Source organism: Phoca vitulina, unplaced genomic scaffold (genome assembly GCF_004348235.1).
Source record: "Phoca vitulina isolate PV1807 unplaced genomic scaffold, GSC_HSeal_1.0 scaffold5, whole genome shotgun sequence".
Taxonomy (NCBI): Eukaryota; Metazoa; Chordata; class Mammalia; order Carnivora; family Phocidae; genus Phoca; species Phoca vitulina.
The window spans coordinates 79,706,576-79,722,734 of NW_022589708.1; the positions used below are offsets into that span (position 1 = coordinate 79,706,576).

The following is a 16,159-nucleotide window of genomic DNA, read 5'->3' on the forward strand; positions in this document are numbered from 1 at the left end:
CTGAAATCAGACCTGAATACTTGCTTATATGCCAATACTCATAGCAGCATAATTCACAACCACTAAAAGGTAGAAACAACCCAAATATCTATCAACAAATGAATGGATAAACAAAATGTGGTATGTGAATACAATGAAATATTATTCAGCCTTTAAAAAGGAAGAAAATTCTGACACATGCCACAACATGGATAGACCTTGAAAACATTATACCAAATGAAACAAGACAGGCACAAAAGGACACATATTGTATGATTCTGCTTTCATGAAGTATCTAAAGTAGTCAAATTCATAGAGACAGAAAGTAGAATGGTAGTTGCCAGGGACTGGGGAGAGGGTGGAATGGGGAGTTGTTGTTTAATGAGTAGAGTTTCTGTTTGGGATGATGCAAAGTTCTGAGATGGATGGTGGTGATGGCTGCACAACATTGTAAATGTACCTTTAAATATTATTATTTTTTAAGATTTTATTCATTTATGAGAGAGAGAGCACGAGTGGGAGGCAGGGGCAGAGGGAGAGGGAGAAGAAGACTCCCCACCATGCAGGGAGCTTGATGCAGGGCTCGATCCCAGGACCCTGGGATCATGACCTGAGCCAAAGGCAGATGCCCAACTGACTGAGCCACCCAGGCTCCCCTAATGCACCTTAATGCCACTGAATGTCACTTACGAATAGTTCAAATGGTAAATTTTATGTATATTTTGCCACAATAGCATATTAACTCTAGCAAAACATGTATAATACTTCACTTTTAAAAAACCCCTCCATGACACTTTATAAAGAAGAAATCAAACTATTAGCTAGGAGAATGACCCAATTAAGGAGAATGTGTTCCTGCTAGGTGCGAGACAGACAGTAACTAAGTAACTATGCTTTTGGTACCTTTGTCCGATTTTCCTAGGTCCCCTTTCCACTAATGAAAATGCAGAAGTTACTGGCACTAGATGTGCAAGAAGATAATATTTCCACATGTAAGCATAAAACTAGAAATAAGATGCTTGAAAAACGTACCTGTTTTTTCCAACTATGTTTGGATTTTGAGTTAAAATACTCAAATACTCCAGCACCGTACTGGGACAAAGTCCTTAAGATATGACGATTTGCTGTAGAACTGATCACATTTTACATGTTTTAATTTTCAAGAAATTTTAGAAACATTTTTGAATTTCATGTAGTTAACAATGTTGACATAGCTCGAAACTCAATAGAAGAGACAGTACATGCAGAACTCTCCGTAGTTGAGGTTAAAGAGATAAAACTCAGGACGGACAGTATAAAACATCTGAAAGTTTGGGTAATTTAAGCTCCCACATATCAGAGAACTCATTTCTTTTTCACAATAGAAAAAAAAGAGCAGAAATTCTTGACTCCTGGCTTACCAAAGGACGGAGTAGATGATTCCGAAAAACCTCCAAAAAGTTACCAGAATACTGAAAAAAATATCAACCTACTTTCAATGAGTGTCAGTTACCCAAATTTGATCCCAAAGGCCAAGAACTGGCAGAGTTAATAAACTTAAAATATGTGCATCTAGATAGCAAAGGGGATAAAGAAGTCTCTTTCTAGCAAAGATAAGCTTTGCTACTTAAATGACAAGGTCCTATTGAATTTCTCTCAATAATTCTAAACCTATTAAGAAAGCCTTTCTTAGAGAGGATCCTCCTGAAATAGTAAAGACACAATTATTTTTCAGGAAAAGAGCTTAAGAAAGTTATTTCTGAAATATTTCTTAGCCTATTAATTAAAGATTGGATTTGTCTTTAGTCTTCACAATAAATTGGTGGTGATTACAACACCAATTAGATAATCCCCCTAAGCTGGAGTTTGTATTTTATCGATTTCATCGGCTACTGAGGCTGCTTGGAATCTATTCTTGCTCCTGCTGTGTGGAGCTAAGAGGAGAGTTTGTGACAACAGGCAGGATAGGCTCTACTCCTGGAGAACTCACATATTGCTAGAGTTTGTGAATACAAATGAGCATGTATAAAATGAGGCAGAAACATTTAGAAAGATCCTAAAACCTGACAGAAAATCAGTAAAAATTTCAGCTCCCTCAGGCTGGGTCGTGTCAACGGACAAAGTCATCTCCCAAAGGAGGTTCATGTCCATTCACCCCCATCACAGTACCCCTCTTATTTCCTTCCTGGCACTTAGCAAAACCCATCTCCCCTTTCAGCTTATTGGATTGCTTGCGGCCTGTCTCCCTATACACAGCACCGTGGTCCAGCACCAAGGAGTGTCTGTTTCATGACAGGCTCTCACCAAAGAAGGAATCAACAGGGCCCAGGATCTTCTGCACTGAGGTCAATCCATAACCCTGGCACAGCCTCTGATACTTGGTCAGGGGAGCAGGGGGGTGTTGCTGTGACCAGGAAGATAGAACAGGGCACTGACTCAGGCAGGGAGGGGGCCACATCCCTGCAGCAGGGTAGGGCCAGCCACCCCATGTCCACAAGTTAATCAGGTAAAGCCCATTTAGGAGCAATTCCTGGGGGAGTCCATTGTGGGCTGGATAAATTTCCTGGTTGGTCTGTGGTGTCCTGTTAGGCCTCAGATTAGAGAAGAGGACTAGGAGCTATGACTGAGGAGGGGCAGAGAGAGGGAAAGAGCCCTCTGGGCAGGCAGGTCTGGCTTGGGTACAGCAGGGAGGGCCCTCAAGGGGTGTGGAGGGTCCCAGCTCCTGTAGCTCATAGCTGAGGCCTGAAAAGAACCCTTAGCCCAGGACAGCACAGTGGCCCCAGAGAACACCAATAGCTACCACTCCCACCTCTACCCATACACCCATGTTGAGGGGCTGCCCTGCTCCATGCACTGCCTCAGAATAGGGAGCCCTGGTTATCACTTGCCAGGATGGTGACTATTTAGGGGAGAGTCCAGGGAGACGAGGGTGCAGGCATGCTCTGTGCAAATACCAGTCTGGCCCCTTCTGTTTGGTGTTTTCCTTATGTTTACACCATATGCCTCAGTTCAATCCAAAGAAGCTAACTATAACTGGGGAGGGTGTTCATTCCAACAATCATGGGAGCCTAGCCTCCCGAGAGAAAGATCCTATGTCCATCACAGGGTTTGAAAATGCAAATGTGCCCAGCCACCAGAAAGATGTGAAGGAGCTAGGAGCCTGGGTGGGGCCTGCCCAAAGCAGTGGCCCTTAGCCCTGGTCAGGAACTGCCAGGGAAGGGGGTGTGCCTGGCATTGCCAGATCTTTAGGCTTCTCAGGATAGGTTGGAAGTTTGGATTTTTAAGCAAAAAAAAAAAAAAAAAAAATCTAACATTGATTTGGTGCTTGCCAAGTGTTCTTAAGTACTTTTTTTTTTTCTAGCAGTGCCGGGTGTGGTCTTCCTTACACCACATTTCCCTCACCCCACTGCAGGGCTGGGACTTAAGTACTTTTTATATATGAGCTCATTTAATCCTCAGAGCAAACCTATTAATCCTATTATATTTTCATTATCATCTTCATTTTACAGACAAGAGGTTAAACAACTTGCCCAGAGCTCTGTAACTCTATGCTAAACTGCTTCCATAGACTGTTACCAACTTCAAAACTTCTAAAAATCCTGTGCAGGCCAACAAAGAAAACCTACCCACAGGCTGCCTTTTTCCCCCACAGTGTTCACCATCTGACTAGATCTCCTGCACTTACCCGATACCACAGGAGAACAGCCTGGTGTGCCGGACATTTCTTTTCACAAGCTGCAATGTCAGACTCTCATTCTGGAGGTGGCCATCAGATATAAGGAGAATGCTCCGTAAGCCTTGAGAAGGGTACAGTAGATTTAAATATCGGAGCGTTTTCCAGAAGTCTGTATTTCCCATGGTAGGTGTAGCAGACTGGAGGAAATGAAGTGAAAGGTTATTCATTCCTTTTGGGTAGAGTCACCATTAACTGTAATCATTTACTGAAGCATGTCTCAATGATGGTTTAGAGATATCATCACTGAAAAGATTTTTTTTTAATTACACATTTGTGGAACAACTATGCTTATATCCTGTTAGTTTATTTCACATCACACAGTAACTATAATATTATCGGTTAACACCTATTTGATTTTTTTATGGTTTTCCTGGGTTTGCTGGCCTGCAATGAGATGGCAACTAGTCATTCTTTCTCAGCATGTGCCATTTTAAGAAAAAGAAAAAAAAGAAACAGAAGAAAACATTCCAACACTGTTAATGCTGGTTGTATTTAGGTGGCAGAACTGTGGGTGATTTTTTTTCTTTCTACCCTTCTTAATTTCTAATTTTTCTTTAATGAGTTTGTATCGCTTTTATTAATAATAATGATAATAAAAGGGCCCCACTGACATACAAAAACTGAAGGACTAGGGGTGTTCTATTAGTGGTCTTGGGGAGAATAAGTCCAGACAATACCATTAAAACTTGATAGGAAAAGACCCAAGAGATGAAGGAAGGTTCTTTTACTCACCATAATGAACTCTGTTGGTGTATTATTGCTTGTGATGTACTTAGGATATGAAAATAATTCCTTGTAACCTGTGTGATAAGATTGGCGTGAGGTGCAGCTATTAAATATTCACTTTATTGACCACTAACAATCATGTTTGATAGTTTAACATATAAAAAAAAAACTTCACCACAGTATTCCTTTAAATAATTAGTGCATTGAAACTATGCACTTTACTGTGTAAAATGTTCTGAGTAAAATTACATGTGTACACCTTTGTTCTGTAGCGGATCGCTCATGCAAAGTAAGATGTGGGGTGTCACAGTAGCACAGACCGCCTGGCCACCGGAGGGACACATTCTCTTTCCAGGCGCTTGGTACCCCAGCCTTACTTGACCTCTGCCTCCAACAGCAGCAGACCCTAGCTCCTTCATAAAAGGGCTCAGTCTTCTGCTGAACGGCACAGAAGAATCAATAGGACACGACTGTCCCCTCACTCTACTCCGTTCCTTCTCTCATTCCTAAAGTACCTTTTCTGGTGGCTGAGATGTCCCCGGGCCCTCACAAGGAGGATGGTATTACTTTTCCTCTAAAAGGGCTGATCTGATGCTTCCTGAAACCTTACAGATTTTCTACTACTGTGCTGATTTCAGGTGTTCTGTCCATATCCTTGGGACCCTCATCCATGTTAAACCAAGGGTCTTGCATTTGGTTCAGCTGGTGGTAACCTAGTAAAATTTATACAGCACTTGCTCTGTAACAGGCACTGTTTTAAATCCTTTACATGCATCAGCTCAGTCCTTACAACAACACTATGAGGCTACGAGGTAGGAACTCTTACTCTTATATTACAGATGAGGAGAAGTTCAAGTAATTTGCCCAAGGTGACATCTAGAGCTAGTAAGTGGTAGAGCTGGAATCTGAGTCTAGGGACCGAGCTCGAGTGTTCTGGTTCTTGAACTCCATGCTATGCTACCTCTTACTCCACAGATGAGGTCAGGGTACGAATAGCCATCAGCTCTACACTAATATGAAGGAGGAAGCACACTTTGGACTGGGGCCGAAGAGCGCTCACCTGTGCCAAACTTGACAATGTTGATCTTTTGCTTCCTACCCATCAAGGACAGTGCATATAAGGCAATTTGCTTGGCTTGCAAGAATGTTGCACCCTCCATGGAATTGGAGCAATCGAGACAAATAATCACTTCACTGTTCTCGGCTAGGTCAGAGAGTGTGATATCGAGATCGGGTTGAAAAACAAGCATGCAGGCCTAAAAAAAGAAAAAAGGTGCTGGGTTGATGTTTATCATAACTTAACCTGGTCTGGCTTGTTTATATTGGTATAGGCATGCCTCTGAGATACTGCCGGTTCAGTTCCAGACCACCACAGTAAAGCAGATATCGCAAAAAAAGTGAGTTAAATAAATTTTTTGGATTCCCAGAACACATAAAAGTTATGTTTACACTATACTGTAGTCTATTACATGTGCAATAGCATTTTATCTAAAAAAATGTACATACCTTAATTAAAAAATGCCTTACTGCTAAAAAATGCTAATCATCACCCGAGCTTTCAGTAAGTCATAATGTTTTTGCTGGTGGGGGGGGTCCCACCTTGATGCTGACGGCTGCTGCCTGATCAGGGTGGTGGTTGCTGAAGGCTGGGGTGGCTGCAGCAGTTTCTTAAAATAAGACAACACTAAAGTTTGCCACATCAATTGACTCTTCCTTTCACAAACAATTTCTCTGTAGCATGTGATGCTGTTTGATAGCATTACACCCACAGTACAGCTTCTTTCAAAATTGAAGTCCTTCCTCTCAAACCCTGCTGTTGCTTTGTCAAGTAAGTCTATGTAACAGTCTTTAGAACCCTTTGTTGTTATTTCAACAGTCTTCAACAGAATTACCAAAATGTGACACAGAGACACGAGGTGAGAAAATGCCATTGGAAAAATGGCGCCAAAGGACTTGCCACAGACTTTCAATTTGTAAAAAACATAGTACCTGTAAAGCATGATACAACATAGCACAATAAAACAAGTATGCTTATACTACTTTATGTGCCAAAAGACAACAAAATTTCAATCCAAAACCTACCCACACAATCTTTCTAAATGATGGACATGTAACTGGGCTAGAGTAACAGAAAATAAAGAGTGGCCCACTAAAAACTGATGAAACCCCCCTAGGCTCAGGCACACTGCTTCTCTCTAGATCTCAGACTCTAATGGGAATGTGTCACTTGCCAGTGTGTTCCAGATATTGGCCTGTAGTTTTCTTATAATATCCTACAATTTGCCTGAATTTGTTTATTAGTTCTAACAGTTTTTTAGTGGAGTCTTTAGGGTTTTCTATATATGAGATCATGTTATCTGCAAACCGAGATGATTTCACTTTTTCCTTTCCATTTGCATGCCTTTCATTTCTTTTTCTTGCCTAATTGTTTTAGCTAGGACTTCCAGTACTACAGTGAATAGGAATGGTGAGAGTGGGCACTCTTACTTCTGATTTTAGAGAAAAAGCTCTATTTTTCACCATTGAGTATGATGTTAGCTGTGGGTTTGTCATATATGGCCTTTATTATGCTGAGGCATGTTCCCTCTATACTCAGTTTGTTCAGAGCTTTCATCATGAAAGGGTGTTGAATTTTTCAAACAGTTCTTCTGCATCTATTGACAGGATATTTTATTTTATTTTTTCCTGATGTATACTTGACACACAATGTTATATTACTTTCCTGTGTACAGTACGGCAATTTGACAAGTTTATTTGTTATGCTGTGCTCACCACAAGTATAGCTACCATCTGTCACCACACGCTATTACGATAGAATTGACTATACTCTCTATGCTGTACCTTTTATTCCCATGGCTCATTCATTCCACAACTAGAAGCTTGTGTTTCTCTAGCATTCTTTCACTTTAAGAACTCCCTTTACCATTTCTCATAAGGCAGGACCAGTGGTGATGAATTCCCTTAGTTTTTGTTTGGGAATGTATCTCTCCTTCATTTCTGAAGGGCAGTTTTGCTGGGTTTATGCTATATTGTGATTTATAAGAAATACGTATTTGGTCAATTCATATATATTTGGTGTTTGTCCACTGTTCCTGGCTTACATCTCCCCAAACCCTTGGAATTTCCTAAGTGATGAGAGTGATAAAGATGTCTTTTGTTATGTTAATGAGGCAAGTTTTGGATGCCGCCTAAGAAGGGGGGCTGGTTGCCTGGAGAATCAACCATGTGACCAGAGACTTAGAACCTTCAGTTCTGCCCCCAGACTTCTGGAAGGGGAGTGGGGCTGGAGACTGAATCAATTGCCAATGGCCAATGATTTTAATCAATCATGCCGGTGTAATGAAGTCACCATAAAAACCCAAAACCATGGGCTTTGGAGAGCTTCCACATTGGGGAACACATGGAGATGTGGAAGAGTGATGTGCCTGAAGAGGGAATGGAAGCTCTGCACCCTTTCCTCAGACTTTGCCCTATGTATCTCTTCCATCTGGCTATGCCTGAGTTATATGCTTTTGTAATAAACTGGTTCTAGTAAGTAAAATGTTTCTCTGAGTTCTGTGAGCTGCTCTAGCAAGTTAATCAAAACTGAGGAAGGGCTTGTGGGAATCTCTGATTTATAGCTAGTTGGTCAGAAGTAAGGTAACATCCTGGACTTACATGGTGGTATGTGGGGAAACCCCTCTCTTCCCCTTGGAATTGTGTCCAGGAACCCAAAAGAGTAGTATTCTTGGTTGGCAGTTTTTCCTTTCAGCACTTTGAATACATCATCCCACTCCCTCCTGACCTCATGGTTTCTGCAGAAAAGTCTGCTGATAGCCCTATGGGGGGGGGGTTCCCTTATACGTGATGAGCCATTCTTCTCTTGCTGCTTTCAAAATTCTCTCCTTGTCCTTGATTTTTAATGTTTGGATTATAATGTGTTTTGGAGTAATCATCTTTCAACTGATCTTGCTTGGGGTCCTTTGAACTGCCTGCACCTGGATGTCCATCTCTCTCAAGATTTTGGAAAATTTTAGATATTATTTCTTTTCTTTTTTTTTTTTAAGATTTTATTTATTTATTTGACAGAGAGAGAGATAGTGAGAGAGGAAACTCAAGCAGGGGGAGTGGGAGAAGCAGGGAGCCTGATGCAGGGCTCAATCCCAGGACCCTGGGATCATGACCCGAGCCAAAGGCAGACGCTTAACAACTAAGCCACCCAGGCGCCCCTAGATATTATTTCTTTAAATAATCTTCTGCCCTTTTCTCTCCTTTCCTGGGATGCCTGTGATACAAATGTTCATTTGCTTGATGGTGCTCCATAATTCATGTAGGCTTTCTTCACTCTTTTTCATTCTTTTTCTTTTTGTTCCTTTAACTTCAAATGTCTGTCTTAATTCTTTCTTCTGCATGATCAAGTCAGTTGTTGAAGCTCTGTCTTGAATTTTTCAGTCTGTCATTGTATTCTTCAGCTCCAGACTTTGTTTGGTTCTGTTTTATGATTTGTATTTCTTTATTAAACTTCTCATTTTGTTCATGTGTTGTTCTCCTAATTTCATTTAGTTGTTTTTCCATGTTCTCTTATATTATATTGAGTTTCCTTAAGATGATTATTTTGAATTGTCAGGCAAATCATAGATCTCCATTTCTTTGGGGTCAGTTACAGGAGCTTTATTAGTTTCCTTTGGTGGTGTAATGTTTGCCTAATTCTTCATGATCCACATAAACCTTGCATTGGTATCTGTGCACCTGAAGGAGCAAACACAGACTAATTTTTATAGGCTAGTGTGGCAGGCTCCCTGGCTGATGGGATTACCTCTGGAATCATAGTTGTGCAGGATTGAAGTCAATTTCAAGACTGTTGCTGGGTCTATGGTGTGGTCTGCAGTTGACATTCTTGTTACCAGGGGTCAGACAGGTGTGGATCATGTCTGGTCCCTGGGTGGCTGGGATTGCTTCAGTACCTTGTTCAGTAGGGTAGCCTGGGACAAGATGCCACTTCACAATCCACAGTTCCTCAGTCAGTAGACCTATTACCAGGTGTGTGGATGGGTGCAGCTTCCACTAGGTCCCTGAGAAGGCTCCTGCCTAGTTGATGGATGAGTCCCTGGGAGGGCAAGATTGACCCTGGACTACAGGTTGAGAGGAGCTGGAACTAAGCTGCGGAACTGTTTCAGGTTTCACAGCCACAACTGAGATCTGCAGACCTGGCTCTAAATGTGCAGATGATGATGTCTCCCATGAGGTCTCCAGGTAGGTTGAGTGGTCTCTGATCATGGCCGGAGGGGCTGAAGCAGAATATAGGGCCCTTTCTGGATCTCCCAAGGTACAGACATGAGTATCCAACAGGTCCTATGCCAATGGGACTGCTCGTGGACTGCAGCTAGGAGGGGGCTAGAGCTGAGAATAGGGCCCTTTCAGAATCTTCAGGGTTGTAGATGGAAGTGTCTCCTGCTGGGTCCCTGGAATCACGGGTCTGCTTATAGACTATGACTGTTAGGAGGCTGGAGCCAAGTAGAGGGTGCTTTCAGGATATCTGGGGGCACAGATGGTGTCTGCAGCCAGGACCATGGTCAGCAAGTCAGCTGCCTGGGGGTAAACCTGCCTTCTCAAAATGGTTCTCTTTGGTCTTGGGCTGCACTGGGTTTTCAAAATCTCCTAACTGGACCCTAAAACTCCCACATGGCACTTTGCCCGTGGATAGATGTCATATAATTGTTATTGGGGGAGGATACATGTAAAGGACATCTTGTTTGGCCATCTTGCTGATGTCACTCTCAATTTTTATTCTAATATGAAGAGACTCCTCATCATAGACACACAAATTGTCTTATGGCCATAAATAATTTTGTATCTACTTTTACAGTATTAATATTTTAAAACTATAAAAATATACAGACTAACCAATGTAATGTCTGAAGGCATATTTTGGTTTTGGTGGGGATTAAGGTAGAAACTACAGTCATAGAGAAACATGCCACATGAGGGACTTGGTTGAAACCTCAGAAGTTTGTCATGCCTGATTTCATAAGTATTTTTAGTTGTAAAATCTTGGGGTGGTGAGAGCTCATTTTGTAATGCTAGTTTTTCAGGACTATCAGTAATTTCCAAAGTTAAATAATCTATTCTGAAATATTTTTTCAATAGTGTCTCCCATTTTTAAGTAAGAAGGACTATACCTCACTTTCTTTTTCTGGATGTCTTTCAACCCACATTCTTGGGGGATATGCGTCAGACAAACCAACGTGAAGACAGAATCCATCACTGTCTAAGGAGCTACCTTCCATGGTGCTAATTACAGCTTTGCAGTCTGTGCGCTACAAAACAAACAACAATGACAACAAAGTAAATAATGGAATAATGCCATATGATCGATTTGCAGTTACCTGTCAGTGGCAAACCCTTGCATAATTTATCTAACTCCATCAAGAATCAACAAGGTAGTAATAAATTCAAAATTATGAAATTTTTAGAAGTCATGACCATTATCATATCAGTTACCCTCCTGAAATTCTAAGGTTGATGTACACAGACCAATTGAGAAGTCTGAGACAGTTTCAAATCCTGGATCCAAAGATTATAGATCTATGTATTCAGGTAGAACTATCTGGATATAGCAGTAAGTACACTAGAACTTAGTGTAGTAAAAATAGTAAAATAGTAAAAATAGAAAATAGTAAAAATAGAAAATTCAATAGAAATCTTATAATTATGCCTTATTTTTAAATTAAGTTTTCATAAATATAAAATAACTTTTGAAAATGTGGATGATAAGCTTTAAAACAATAAAGGCAATATGATAGATTGTAAAATGGCCATAAAGTCTTTCCATCCCTCTGTGCTTGCCCCTTTGCAATGTGACTTTGCATCTCTTCCCGTCAGGAGGTAGCACATATTTCTCTGCCCTTGAACCCAAAGTTGGCCAGTGTGACTTGCTTTGGTCAATCGGATATTGGCAGATGTGATGCAAGAGGCTTGGAAAATGTTGGTGCAATGGGGCTTGCCTTCCTCTGTTGCTACTGAGAACTTTTCCACTAACTATATGAATGAACCTGAGTTAACCTGCTGAATGAAGAGAGACATGGTTATCACACCAACTGACACCAGGCCAACTGCCAGGTATTAGAATAAGCCCATTCTAGACCATCCTGTCCCAGTCAAGCCAGTGCAGGCCATTAGAACTGCCCAGCCAATTCACAAAACTGTGTGAAATAACAAATGTTGTTGTTTTAAACCATAAGGTTTCAAGATTATTTGTTACACAGCAGAAGCTATCTGATGCAGAGGGTCTCTTGTTCAGGATGGACTAAATGTATGTGTTTACCTCCATTCCTAGCAAAACCCTAAAATTCTCTACCATAAAAAGGAAACAATTAAAGGGTATAAGCCCATAAAGATATTGAGAATAGGATCAACAGCAGTTGAGAGATGTCGACAAATTTTAAAAAGATGGAAAGTTGATAGAGGCATGACAAGTGACTCAGCTAGAGTGGAGGAAGCTACTACCTGGGTCTGGTGGGGGACTACAGCAACCCAGTAAGGCTCATACCCTGGGGGTACTGCAGAACACAGTGGTTGACTTAATGCAGGCCCCCTCCCTGCCGAAGTAGCCAAGCAGCTAGCACCAATAGTTAGCACCCTGTTCTCTCATTAAAGGAAACTAAAGATTCATTTCTTAGAGAAATTCAAGCAAATAGCATCCACACTGGGGAACCTGAGGCATAAAAAAGCATAGGAATATAGGGCTGCAAACTGGGGAATGAAGTCAAAGCTGGCATCCTAACGTGTGGGCCTCTCAGTCACTCTCCCCAGTCATACTTTATGAATAACCTAGAGGTGTTCTGAATGACCACAGAAGGGCTAAACCACCACCACAAGACTCACCACCAAACAGCCAGCCAGCTGCCTGGGCCTCTAGGGCAGGGTCTTTGGTCCACTCACTTCACCCACCTCAGAGCATCTAACTAGCTTTCTTGTGTCTCAGTTAGAGATGAACACAGAGAGGTCACCCAGGCATTTGAGGAAAAGCCTCTAACACAAAATATAGAGATTGAAAAAAGAAAAAGCCAGAAGAAGAAAAAAGGAACTCAAAGAAAAAAGGCAAAACACAGGGAAGAGAACAAAAAATATATTATGTTTTCAGAGAGACAAGAAAGAGAAGATAATGCACCCATGAAACACACAAAATGCTATAAAAAAGGAATACTTACAGAACAGAAAAGAGTTTTTACAAATTAAAAAATGAGAACTAAAACGCAAATTTCAGTAGAATGGAATTTAAAGTTGAAAATATCACCCAGAAAGTAGAACAAGGAAACAATACAATGGTCAACAGGAGAGAAAAAGAGAGAAAACAAAAGGCTCAATCCAGGGGACACCTGATTGAAAGGCAATGCAAAAGATGAAGGAAAGAGGAACAATTTATTTTTAAAAAATATAAAAAAATTTCCCAGCACAATGAATGAATATCACATTCTTTTTTTTTTTTTTTTTTTAAGATTTTATTTATTTATTTGACAGAGAGAGACAAGCGAGAGAGGGAATACAAGCAGGGGGAGTGGCAGAGGGAGAAGCAGGCCTCCTGCTGAGCAGGGAACCCAATGCAGGGCTCAATCCCAGGACCCCGAGATCATGACTCGAGCCGAAGGCAGACGCTTAATGACTGAGCCACCCAGGTGCCCCTAAATATCATATTCTTATGAAATTTCAGAATACCAGGGATAAAGAGATCTGAAATTCTTTTTTTTTTTTTTAAGATTTTATTTATTTATTTGACAGAGAGAGACACAGCGAGAGAGGGAACACAAGCAGGAGGAGTGGGAGAGGGAGGAGCAGGCTTCCCGCAGAGCAGGGAGCCTGATGCGGGGCTCTGTCCCAGGACGCTGGGATCATGACGTGAGCCGAAGGCACACGCTTAACGACTGAGCCACCCAGGCACCCCAAGAGATCTGAAATTCTTGAAGAATTTAAAACAAAACAAAACAAAACAGACTACATACAAAGAATGGGGGATAAGAATAGCATTTAACTTCTCAAAAGTAACACTGGAAGCTAGAAGATAATGTTTTCGATATTTTGAGGAAGATGACTTTCAACCCAGGATTAAACACCTCAGCAAATGATCAGCATTCACACATGGAATAAGGATAGCTCCAGACATTGCTGCCCTCAAGCTCAGGAAATTAATGGAAGCTGTGCTCTGCCAAATGGAGGGGAAAAAAACAAGAAAAAGGATAAAGAGGAAAAGCCCTACAAAGGAGAATCATAAAGAAAGGCCCTGGGACAACAGCTGTCATGTGGTAATGAAGCTGCACTGGAGTGGAGAGACAGAAGGGAGGAAGGCCTCAGGGGAAAAACATTATCTGAATTATTGGGAGCATTCAACAGTGACCAATAGTATTCTAAAGAGTTTTAATCTATGTGTGAGTGAGGTTAGTGGAGATATAAGAGAATTAAATTTTCATCTACCACAACAGGAAATCAAAAAATAATTTTGAATCAGATGAATCAAGAACAAGTAGTAAAAAAACCTGAGCATTTACAACTTTGGAGGCCACCAGAAAGGAGGTAAAATATTTAAAGTGGTTCACTGTCTCTAGAGGCTGGTCTGGATGAGGCAGGGCAGAACCAGGCTGCTGCTTCTTGTGAGAAGCCGTTGTTAGCATTATTTTCTTCTTCTTCTTTTTTAAGATTTTATTTTTTAAGTAATTTCTACACCCAATGTGGGGCTCAAACTCACAACCCCGAGGTCAAGAGTTGCATGTTCCACCAACTGAACCAGCCAGGCACCCCTGTTGTTAGCATTATTTTTTAACTTTTTAAACCACCTGCATGTATTGCCTTGACAAAATAAAACTAATGCTAAAATAAAAGCTCCTAAAAAATAAAACGAAGATTTACTAACCTTTTGTCTCAGTTTATGTGTATCACTAGAAATGGATTCAATCTCATATGGCATCTCAATGGACATACTCAAAGAGAAGCTACCAAAAAAGAAGAAAAAGTTGTCTATGATCTTAAATATTAAACAAATACTTGTTGTCATTTTATATAATTTTAAGTAAAATTTGAAACCATAAAACTAATGTCCACTGGATGTCTGAAGAGGTTTTATATTTTTGGTACTAACCTTTGTTTTGTTCCTATCTTCTTTATGTAAGTCTTCTCTACTGTATCCTGTTAAAAGAAAAATATATATGTATAACTAAGTATCTACTAAGTTTCACAATGAGAACTCTAAGCTGAATGTAATGTTACCAAGAGCACAATCTACAGGAGCAACAAGACAGCTAGTCTCACTTCTGAGTAGTGAGACACAGAACATTTGCTCATGGAATGACAGTTAACTTCTAAAATGCAACTGATATCAGGGATAATTTATGACCAATTTAACAGAGATTTTGAACTATACATATTTCTATATGTGGGTATACACATACACATATACATCATACCTCTATATGCATATACACACACACAATTTATATAAATATGTACAAAAGGGAAACAAAGCGTTAACCAGTAGCTTTGGACTACTACCTCTGGCAATGGAATTAAGGATTGTTTAAATTTTCCTCTTTGGTTTATTTGCACTCTTTATGCTTATCTAAATTCTTCATAATGAACATGTAATACAGACACAAAAATTTTTTAAGTGACTGAACAGAATAAAAATATTACACCTATTGAGCCTAACTGTGTTTTTATTTTCATTTTACAAACATTACATGTATCTAAATGCAGAAATGTCAGTAAAATTGACTTCATGCCAGAAAGATTAGATTTTTTTTCATGTATTATTATTATTTTCTTTTTTAGAGAGGGAGAGAGACAGAAGTGGGAGAGGAGGGGAAGAGGGAGAGAGAGAATCTTAAGCAGGCTCCACGCCCAGCATGGAGCCCAACTCGGGGTTTGATCTCACAACCCTGAGATCATGGACCTGGGCCGAAATCAAGAGTCAGATGCTTAACCAAGTGGGCCACCCAGGTGCCCCTGGAAAGATTAGATTATTTTAGATATTTTTAAATTCCCTATCAATAAATCACTAAAAAAACTTCTTTAAATCTTTCTAAGCATACAAACCTGAATGTTTTCATTCAAAACTTTGTCCTGTTGCCAGGGTGCCACGGTGGTGGGCATGAAGAAGACAGCCCTGCTGCCTTGGATGCTGAGTTCCGTGATGTAGGTAATTTTGATAAGGACCTTAGCCTTAGGGGGTAGATTTCCAACACTAACAGTAAAAACATCCTGAAATAGAAACACATTACTCAGCTTTCTACTCAAAAGTGCATCCATTCTATGCTAGTTAATCCCTATTACATGAGCCACTTAAATTACAGTCTGCCAGACTCTTCCTCAGAAAATGAGCATAGAATCTATAAGACAAATGGGCATTGGCAGCGCTAAAGGAGAACCCTGCTGCCGGTCCCCAGGGGTAGGGATGGCGTGACATCTACAGGGGGCAGAAGGAGAGGAGGCCCTTTGGGAGCAGGACCTTGCCCTGACTGGGGAGTGTCACCTCTGTCCCCTACACCAGAGGCCCTGCCTGCAGGGCTCTGCTGCACAGACAGCCTCCATATAGCCCCTTCTTGAAGAACCTGTAGCCTCTCTGACCTCCACAGCATCTGGCGGCAATCCTCTCAGCAGCCGTAGAGCTAGAGCAGTTTTTACTAACCTGGTCCTCACTTTATCCCTTTATCTTGTAGTTTATTCATCATTTTATTTTTTAGGAAACGTATTTCATTTTATTTTAAAGGGGTA

At 40.8% G+C, this 16,159-nt stretch overlaps 1 protein-coding gene across 2 annotated transcripts in view; it reads right to left on the reverse strand.

The window, feature by feature from the left end:
* The window catches only part of PARP4 (poly(ADP-ribose) polymerase family member 4), a 103,895-nt gene that overhangs the window by 40,088 nt on the left and 47,648 nt on the right, over positions 1-16,159 (reverse strand). For both annotated transcript variants that reach the window (XM_032403408.1, XM_032403407.1), the window contains exons 18-25: positions 15,482-15,646; positions 14,529-14,575; positions 14,304-14,382; positions 10,579-10,716; positions 5,481-5,676; positions 4,427-4,494; positions 3,644-3,831; positions 1,012-1,111 (exon numbers count right to left, since the gene is read on the reverse strand). In XM_032403408.1, the coding sequence (XP_032259299.1) occupies positions 1,012-1,111; positions 3,644-3,831; positions 4,427-4,494; positions 5,481-5,676; positions 10,579-10,716; positions 14,304-14,382; positions 14,529-14,575; positions 15,482-15,646 (981 nt within the window). The remainder of the gene's footprint in view (positions 1-1,011; positions 1,112-3,643; positions 3,832-4,426; positions 4,495-5,480; positions 5,677-10,578; positions 10,717-14,303; positions 14,383-14,528; positions 14,576-15,481; positions 15,647-16,159) is intronic.